Source organism: Symsagittifera roscoffensis, chromosome 1, assembly GCF_963678635.1.
Source record: "Symsagittifera roscoffensis chromosome 1, txSymRosc1.1, whole genome shotgun sequence".
NCBI lineage: Eukaryota > Metazoa > Xenacoelomorpha > Acoela > Convolutidae > Symsagittifera > Symsagittifera roscoffensis.
The window spans coordinates 74,497,184-74,507,736 of NC_087062.1; the positions used below are offsets into that span (position 1 = coordinate 74,497,184).

At 40.1% G+C, this 10,553-nt stretch overlaps 1 protein-coding gene across 1 annotated transcript; it reads left to right on the top strand.

Moving 5' to 3' along the window:
- Positions 1-220: 220 nt before the first annotated feature.
- Positions 221-10,248, top strand: LOC134848802 (uncharacterized). Its single transcript, XM_063866317.1, has 2 exons — positions 221-3,466; positions 3,710-10,248. The coding sequence occupies exons 1-2, from the start codon at positions 296-298 to the stop codon at positions 10,226-10,228; spliced, it is 9,690 nt and encodes a 3,229-aa protein (XP_063722387.1). The 5' UTR covers positions 221-295; the 3' UTR covers positions 10,229-10,248.
- Positions 10,249-10,553: the final 305 nt, after the last annotated feature.

The window sequence follows — 10,553 nt, forward strand, 5'->3', positions numbered from 1 at the left end:
CGAGCTGAATAAATCATGTCCAAAAGATTGTTTTGCTGTCATTGTTTTGCTATTATTTCATAGCTTAGTAGAAAAGAATTTCATCGAAAACTCATTTGCAATAAAAAGGTTTTCAAAATTTTTTTTGATGTCTGAATTAATACTACAAGCTTCCAAATAGATTGACTGATCTTCAGAAATTTCTGGTGCAACTTTCATCCTATAATTATGATTTTAGATACCAAATGCGCACGCGCTGGAACTTCATAAAGTTTGGAGTGTATAAGAATTCGAATATCCAGTATTAACATACAAAATGGAACAGATAACACTTCAAGCGCTAAAAAATGGGCTTATATTTCCGAACAAACAGGCTGAAAGAAGCCAATTGTTCACCATTGTTCTTGATATTTCGACATCCGCATTTCAATACGTAGCGAACAAGCTTTTATTAAAACAGATTGAGCCTCGTCTCCTGTCTTTCCTCGACTCACTTCAAGCTGCACAGGGGATCAAATTGGTGTCACTCGTGGCTACACTTTCGCAAATCAGTTACCCCAGTTCACAGACATTATGTCATTGTGTGCCCCTCATAACGTCAGAAGATGTTGACTATGTAATGAAAACTCTGAAATCTTTCTGGGATAGATTGTTGCATTTAGTTCCACATGAGTTGTATGGTTTATGCGAGCCGGAGGTTGCGATTAATTTAGTTTTCAGAAACGCTTTGTTAACCTCCATTTTAGCGCCCGATATCTGCGATTTCAAAGATGTAGTTATAATTAGTGATATGACTAATTCATTACCACTTCAGTTATTCGACGAGTTCTTGAAATTGTTTCGACTGCATCAAATTTCATGTTCATTTTTGATGCTTTCAAACTGTTTAGGAAATGATTACCTGAGCAATTATGGTCTTATTCCCGATACGTCATTGTTTGAAGCATTTGCGTTTAACACAAACGGACAGATTTTTCTTTCCGATGAAAATATCTCAAACTTCTTCTCAGAGACATCTTGCGATAGTTTTGAAGAACGAAAGTTGTCAAGTTTACAAATTAGTTCTCCCGCAAAGCGCGTAGACGGAATTGTAAATCAGAAATTTTCTTGTCTCAAGTTTGAAGATTCAAGTCTGGTTCTGTACATTATATCCAAATTAAGAGAAGGCTTCTCTCTTTCGCTCATTGTAGATCCAACCGAGTTTGAAAACTGTTTTGTCCTGTCTATGGCTGTTCGAGGCGACTGTCTAGTCAAACTGGAAGTGCATTTTGAAGGAAATTTCACAGATTGTGAAAAGTTTGTTGTAGGAGTTTTCCTCGAGGGACCTTACATATACATTCACGACTTGTTTCATTACGATTCGAAGTGTAACCACCCGACATGTACTCTCGGGTTTCACGGAGTCGGGTCTGACAACCGAATCAGAGGGGTTGAACGAACTATGAAAATCTTGTATTCAATCTTGAACAAAAATGGGCCCAGAAAAACCAAAACGGATATTCGACGATTTGTGAAATTCATCAGCAGCGAGGACTTACCTGACTCAATGGCCCAGGGAATGCAGTTTTTCAAACTTCAGTACCAATGTTCGGCTAAGAAAACGAGTATTCCTAATGAAGACATTGATATATTCGATCACATGAATTTCTTTCACTTCATTTACTCGCTTGATCTGAACACATGGCAGAAGTATTTCAACGTGTACAAGTTGGTGTACACAATGCAACCTGATGCCTCGAAGGTCAACCTTTTTTCAGTGTACGGACCATGTGGGGCAACCAGATCTAGAAGTGCCCTGAAACAAATAAGGGGAAACTTGCAAAGCTTCACCAAAGTCGTCATTCAAGAATTGTTTCTCTACGGCGGCTTTTTAGAAACCTCAAAGAACCAAAAAAAGCACTTGGTTCTAATAAGAGTAAATCCTGACATACAGTCGGTCTTTACGCATTGCTTCATTGTGTATCTGGCATTTCCTTTGGAGGTTTCAAAAGAAGATCGCGAGATAGTATTGAACGAGTTCGAAGACTCAATGGAAAAACTTGAATTAAACGAAGGCAATCAACCAGTTAAAACCGTGCATAAATTTTCAAAATGCATCGACAAGCTTTCGATTCGTTATGATAATTGTCCAGATTTTTTTAATGTAGTCTTGCCTCCGAGTTTGGAATACTTAATTGACGAAACTCGAGATGATTTTCAGAATAAGGTATCCCTAAACGTCTATTCGACTCTGAGCAGGTTTCTGTATCACAGGCGTTGGATAAAAAGGGTTCCCAATTTGGTAAAAATGTCTAATTTTACTGATCAAAATGAGTCACTCTTATCAGTGAATAATACCAGCGTCGATAGCTGTTACGAAAAAGTGATGAAAAGAATCGTACAACTGAGGTTGAGTGAAGGCTTCCAAACTGTTTACGGGAGCCAGGGAGTTTACTTGTTGGTAAAAGAAGTGACTGTTAAAGTGAGCGATGAGCTAGAAAGCAAAGCCGTGATTCAGTATGTCTGCTTTAGACCTAAATTGGAGGAAGGCGCTCTCAGCTTACTTTTGTGCTCTGAGTGCTGGGTCGAGCCGCACCATGGTCAGATTGAAACTTCATTCTTAGACAATGAATCGCAAGATCTCTGCTCTTACAAAGAACTGGTGCAAAGAATTGAGCAGAAAGACCAAAAAGTGATGGAAAATACGTTGAATTTTTTGTACACACGTGAGCTTATAAAGAACGAAAATATTGAAATCAACAACTGGAATCTTGATTCGCCAAACAGCAAGCAGCAAGACAATGAGTCGGTATCCAGCTTTGGAAGAGATACAGAATATCCAGAAAAGACAGTCTTCTCCTCAGAGTTTTGCTGGGATGCTCTGAACCTCTGCAAGTTTGGCAATCTTTTCACAATGACTTTCAAGTCCTTTTCGATTATAGAAAACTCAGAACGAAATTTGGAAAAACGAAATGACTGGCTGTTGAAAACTTTTCACGACTATCTGGAAAAGTCAACTCAACTTTGCTTTTATCTTTCTCAAAGTGGAGCTGAAAAGCTGGACCAAATGCTTCTGCAGCGATCTGACACTTTCAATCGTATGAAAACAGATCTGCCTGAAAGTTCGAGAAAGACCCATGCGGATCCCGAATGTTTCACATTAATGTATGATTTGGACAGAAAGACGTATCAGCAAAATATGCAAAATTCAGTAACTAATTGGGTAGTTTATTTGGTGGCCTTAACTGAAACTGATCTAGTGTATCTTTTTGTACCGTTTTCCTTAGCTGATATCCAAGCTCTCAACAAAGAAGACGCGACATGTTATACATTTCCGCTGTTCATTTTTGAGTGCAATTATTTAGGACTTGAGTCATTGTGTGTCGGTGAAACCAGAGTCCCGACCTTGTTTGACTCTGAAAGCTCTGAACTCAGCAATGATTCTATGGTAAACATGAGTCTTGAATCGACTACGAAGTCTTTTTTGACTGTTCTCGACTTGGCACAGGTATATCTTTTGATTACTTGGTCGGAATTTTTGATTAGCGTTTTTTTTTTCGTTTCTCTCTTTTTTTGCCGCATGCTTCATTCGAAGCCTACTATAAGCGATTCAAAAATTGACCAGTTTAAATTTCTTTTTTTTTGTTTTAATCGCCTTCAGGAAACCAAGCTTCCTCTCATCGGAAGGTTGCGTGACCGATAGTAGTGACTTGGTTTGCTAGTTGCTTAGGTTGTTCAAATTATTTTTCAGAATCTCTTCAATCAAAGCTACGCCAGAGTTCTATACTACTTGTTTGTCGAGAACTCTGAAACTTATCCGCACAAAAAGATGAAACCAAAGTACAACTGGGCAAAAGAGCTTCAAGCGCTGAGCAAAATTCTGGACCAGTCGAATGAGAATTTTTATGCCAAAGATTTCAACTTGACGCCAATGCTTTCACTAAATTGTTCACACATAACTGATGATGCGGATGGAATAAACAAAGAACTGAAGTTCGAAGAATCAATTGATTGCTCAGTTCTAGACCACGTTAAGTTCGCACCAGTAGGAATTCAAGAATCCCTGACTTCTGATTCAGAATCTTGCACAAATCCAAGACGAAGATGCATTCAAGGGCGCTTTAAAGACATTTTGTACGAACATTACCAGCCTATTGAAACTCCTGAAATAATCTCGAACCCGAATGAAGCAACTAATATTTTCTTTTGGAAACAAATTGATTCGTGTTGTGACATTTCGCCCTCGGATTTTGATTCGGTAGCGTTCCGAAGAGCTGAAGATGATTCGGATAATTATTTCCAAGCTATGAGTGCTCTACAAGATGTGCCGGTTTTACCAGAGCCTTTATTCCTCCGACTTGCATGTGCTGCCGAAATCAATGGGTCTCAATTTTGTGAAATATCTTTGGGTCCGAAACTGCCGACTTGCTTGAAAGACATTTTCTTGAACGTCTACAATCAAGTCAAGGACCAAATATCGGAGGAGGGCTCGAATGTTGAATCTGATTGGCTGAGAAAAATAGGAGCGCCCTTGAAAATTGAGAAATTGCGGGTTTGTATCAAGTTCTACTTCCTGCATCTCCCGCCGAAGGAGAATTGCTTCAACGTCGTAAATGACTTTGTTGGAGCATCTAGAGTCCGAACATCGAGTTCAGTTTATGAGTACATCCCGAACTCTAATAACGCTGACTCGTTTTATAGCGCAGACCTTGACACGAGCGATATTCCAAATCACGTGCCCAGTCAAGAAAGGTTTCTGGCGCGTATGAAATGGTTGATTAGTGACGTGGTGGCCACATGTTTGCATGATACTGGCTCAGCCAATCTTCTGGGTATTCAAGTGCATGAAAAGATAAAGAAACACGTGAAGGAATACGAAAGTAGACATTCTAACTCAGATTTCCGTGAGCTCATTTTGAAGTTTGTCGAAAAGGACGTTGCCAGTTTTGATTTGCTTGAAAAGGAGCTTGAAAAATTTGAGTGGAAAAATTTTAAAATCTGCTCATTAGGCGCAAATAAACTTATGTACTCTTTATTTGTAGATCCAGAAGCCAGCCTGAAAAGTAGTAAAAATAAAATTTTATTAAAGAGACGTAGAGAGGTGAAAACTCAGATAAAAAACGAAGCCAGTTCTGGAAACACATCAGATGTAGGATGTGACTGTTGCCATGATTACGGCGGATTTGTTGCTTCATCCAATCAGGAGGTTTCCGAGATGGACAAGAGTGACAGTACTAGAAGCTTAACTGTTTCCGAGAAGGTCGAGAGCGGCAGTAAAAGAAGCTGGACTGGTGGCGTGTTAGAAGACAATGACAAATCCCTTCTGGAGACTGATTTCATGAAAGAATTCGAGGAATGTCTGCACCAAGATAATCCTATGCTGACTTCATCTCTGGAAGATGTCCGACCGGCAGAAAATGATACGCTAGGCGGTCCTCAGGTAAACACGAATGTACAGGGAGAGAATAAGTTTGACGAAAGTTTCGACGATGAGAGAGTAGATACTTTGAAACTGTGTTGCGATTACGATGGAGACACGAGTAACAACATGGACTCGACATCGTCGCAAGGTGATACTGTCGACATCTTTAGGCCAAAAGCGGAAAATTTTTGGATGGTTTTTGAACTTGAAACGACTCCAAAGGTCTACATCTGCAGAATTTATCTACACAAGCCGTTTTGTTGTGAAAATGACGTTTCAGCCTGCTGCTCTGATCCCGCGTTTCAAGAATTCGAAAAATATGTTCATAAAAGTGTGCATAAAGTGAACCAAATCAAACTTCTGGACCATTTTTACGAGCATGAGCAGAGTCTTCCGATTCTGTTGAATTACACTGGAGAACGAGGTAGTTCCATTGAGCCAGTAGTGGATTGGCGAGAGTTAATGTTAACTGCAGATTTCACAGAATGGGATCCGGATGAGTTCAAATGCGACGAAGTGAAACGCATTGAGATTCCGATCCATGTCCGCATCCAGCCTGCGAACCCGAAATCGGGAAGCGAAAATGTATCGACTGCCGTTCTAAACGTGTTTGCAAAACGAGGAATCAAAACAGCTAGAATACCTCCTGCAGTTTCTTTGTATAAAACAGACGAAGGAGATGTTTTCTACTTGAAGTGCGCAATCGAAGACAATACTTCATCTAAAAAGTCAACAGGAGGGGGGAAATTGAGTGATAGTGGTACGCGATACGGCGAAGTGTTTCAATCCTCGCAAACTCTGTCCTACTCCACCCCAAGAATCAAGTATTCCCTGGTTGTGAGTGTTTTCGGGGTTGGGCAACTCGATTGCTTCCTCAAAGTGGATCTAAAAAATCAATTGGAGGCATCTCTGAGAGACAGAACTTTGTCTCAACTTTGGACTGCCTTTTTGCAAAGTCAGTGCAAGTTGTACACGGCTGATGTTGAGCTTCTACAGAGTCGAAATGTGACCCCGAATGTGTATGTGTTCGAAATTCCGACTGAATTCTATGGTTATTTGTACCATTTCATGTGGCATCTGCAGAGCAATTTGAACTTGTACACAGTCGAACCGAAATACTGGAATGTAGAAGAGCATGAGTTTCACTTCAAAGGGCTCAACGGCGAGTCTTGTCAAAGCGTGAACTGTCGTCTGTTTGTCAATGTAAAGGACGAGTCTTATTTGCTGAGAAGCAACCCTCTGTCTTCTAAGCCTCTGAGGTCGAGGAGTGATCCTGGGATTGCGCTGCTCGAATTTTCAATCATTTCTCCGACGGAGGACAAAAGGAACCGTTCTTTCAGGTTAAATACTGACGATTTGAACATGTTCTCAGATGAGGCAAATTTACCTTTTTGCGAAATTGTTGAAAAAGATTCAATGAAAGACGACAAGTATTACATCCGATTCTGCGTGTGGGAAACGGGAAAGATTGACAGGGAGAAGTTGTTGAACAAAGTGGTGGAAAGTTGCATTACTCAGGCACTGTGCGATGTGTACATAGAGTACAAACTCTTGAACCAAGCTCCTGTGGGTGTCGACGGTCCAGGGGCAAAGGATGTGAACCATGTTGACCTTCTCAGTTTGCCTCCAGAATCTTACCTGCACCATCATCACCACGCATCGTCCGTTGACAAAATTGCGTTTTACTTGAACCAAGTGTTTCCGTGGTTAATTAAAAGTCGAGAACAATCAAGTTGCATGTCAGTGATCACGCATAAGTGCTCGATTAACTTCCGACAAAGGTTATCAGAGTTCTTTTTCTCGGTCCAAAATGCAATTAAACAGGATAACAAAGGAACCGAATTTGTTTGGCTGTTGTATCGGAACAAAAACGGACACTTGCATAAAATAAGAGATCAATCTCTGACCAAAGCGTTGAATTGTGGCGAAATGGGCTTGGATTTCCCGGAACTGGTGCTGCCACCTCAGACTGATTTAGCCGAGTACTACTTCCTCGCATTCAACCCGAACGAGTGGAGTTTCACGGGTCGAAGCCGCCACGCTTCTGGAAATTCTGAGTCTAAATTTTCTGTCGCCCGTCACCAGGTAGTGCATGTGCCGAAAGATATATTCGTAGATACAGTCAATAGACGAAGTGTTATTATCGGAAAATTCCAAAACCGAGAACTTTTTTCCGTCGCTTACAATATTTCAAGTGTGAATAATTTCTTCAGTCATTTTGACGAAAGGGCTCAAAGCATGAACTTCGACTCTCGTATTTTGAACTGTATCGTTCGACAAAAAATGGGCATTTTCAACCATAAATGCTTCACAGATATAATTAAACGAACCTCGAGAAACAGAAATCAGCAGAGAACGATTGCGTTTCAGGAGAAATTTAAAGAACACAGGGTTGCTCTGGACCCCAAAATTGACGTTTCAAAAGCTGATGACGTTATGAGACAACAGCCGAATATTTACAGCAAAATAATCGCAGCACAGGAAAAAGTTAACTTCAGTAAAGCTACAAGGTTGGGTCAAATATTTACACCCAAAGTCAAAATTTCGTTTGTCGAAGCATTGAAACAATTTGCTCACACTTATGAGTATGGTAGAACAAAACGGCACATTCGAGATTATCTGAAAAAGTTCGAAAATAACGTGGAGCAAAAGATAGACAGCCTCGCTGTTAATCGTGACGAACTTGAACTTATTTTGTCTAGATCAAGATTGTATCATTACGTAACAACGCCCATGTTTTTTGCTTCTTCATGGCACAAACTACAGGCTCAAAATTCGAACACGATGCAAGTTCCGTCAGAATCAGATTTCCAGGCAAATAAACTTTCCAATACTTGGTACGATGATCGCAAAGAGGAGATAATGGATGGTTTTTCGAGAAGATTTGAAAGCAAAATTCAACTCCAGATAACCCAGCATAACCCAAATATGAGTCATACCTCCCGAGTAAAACATCAAAGTGGAAACTATCCATTGCACCAGCAATCGTCCCAATTGTTGTTCTTCCCCGGACCTCGGAATGTTCCTGCCTCTTCGTTTAAATTTGCGCGTTACTTTGTTCGATCAGTGAATTATGGTGGCGTTGCTGTGATCAAATACGGATTTTACATAAACGAGTACGACTGTTTTTTCTGCGTCCAGTTGAACACTTTTCTATTCAGACGCTCTTCGACGAGAGGCGCAAACAGCTTTGAACTTTTCGACGATTATTATCAAAAATTGGACTACCTGGTTCAGAACTTACACGTTCACTCCTTCGCTTACGATTTGCAACTTAGAATGGCCTGGACTTATATTTTAGAGAAAAACAGGCTGAATTCGGCCATTGCATACCCTGAGCTAGAGTCAAGTCAGAAAAATGTGTTAAATTTTTTGAAGGATTTCATCACTTTCCACCACAGCAAAGCACCCTCGAGTTCTATCAAAAGACTTCTGAGTAAAGAAATTCGGGTATCATTGGGTGTCGGTGATGATATAGACCCGAAGCAGTTCTACGAATATCTTGTAGACAGACGACAGCTTTATAACATAGCGTGTTTTTCAGTCCCAGGGTCAATGGGAAAAACGGGATTGGAAAACACGACCTTGATCACTCAAAGCTATGATGTAAAAGCTAGTCAAAGTCCGTTGAGTTTTTCTGTTGGGGAATTGAAGTGTACTCTTCTGTTCGCTCACGACAGTTTTGAGAAAACGGAGCACAAACATCGGAAACAAGCGTGGCCGATTTGTGACGAGCAACTTTGCTGCAAATACGATTTGGGAAAAACTGGGAAGGAGAAGTTTTTGGTCATTAAATATTACCTGATTCTGAGCTCTGAAATCATAGAAGCACCGAATGTGTTATTGGACCCGTTTAAGCCAAATTTGCGCGCGGAAGAGCGTCGAAAGTTTAATAAAATTGAGCAAGATCGCTCAAAATATCTTAACGATATGCTGCAAGAACAGGACAAACTGTGTACTTGTCAGATTAAGCGCGTATTGGATCGTGTCAAGAAAGATTTCCACCGTGACTTGCTGTTGAGTAAAATTGTTGACTGCAGCACGAGTCCAAAAATGGAAACTAGTTCCAGCTTCCCTGTTGAACCCCAGCCCCCAAGCAGAGGCCAGACTTTCTCGGTGTTCAACAGCAGTGACACGAAAAAGAAGAGTTCCGCTTCATTGTCAGCTGTTTTTACGCAAAGTCACATTTTCCAATCCTGTCTCAACGAGAAAGAATCTCTGATGCTTCTCGACTTTTTCTTTCCGATTTCGATCGAAGCCTTTCTAAGAGAAGCACAAGCGCGCTTTTTCGACGTGAAAGAACCTGATTTGAAAGCTGCAGATACATTTGCGGCCAAATTTAGCAGCTTGATTAAACTTATTGTGCCTAAAATTGACGAGTTTTTGGCTGCACTATCGAGAATGGCATCAGTTCACGTATTGACTTTTTCTACTAAGGACTTAAATAGCAGTGTAGGAGAATTTGGCCTCGAATTTACGGAGAATGATCTATTCGACAACCAACCGGACACCGACTCAATATCAGGCAGTGGAGAACAATGTGCGCTAGTATTCAGAAAATCGACGACCTGTCACTACAAATCCCTTCCTTGCATTCCCGAGTTTCTGGTTTTGATAGCAAGGTCGGGAAACTTGCCAAGAACAGTTCTACAGAAACTCAAAACTTCAGAGACAACAGACAACACGATGAGTTTTGAAAGTAGTCAGAATCGAGTAGACGTAGATTCAAAAATTATGATAGTTTCAACTAATTCTCTGCGAACTAACAAAAAACTCTATTCTAGTGAAAATATCGAATTTATTCAGAACATATATAGTTTCATGATATATTTTTCATATCTCAATTAATACAAAATTGTTCAATATTACATAATTGCCTATATTGCAAGTATGTTGCATAGTGTCTATTTTTGTTTGTTTTTTTTTTTTAAAAAACCAGCTATCTCTACTTAGCAAAAGTTCATTTGTTTCTTCCTCTACTTATTGTGCAAGCATTTGTACTCAACCAGAATATTAGGCTAAGGCTAGAATTCAATTTTTCATTTCAAAAATCATTTTGTTTTTCCTTTGAGGGGGTTTGTTTGATTTGAAGCTCACTTGAGCTGTCCGAGGAAAAATTGAGTTATCCAAGAACAAACAAGAATTCAGCAAAAAATATGTTTTTTTTTATTGT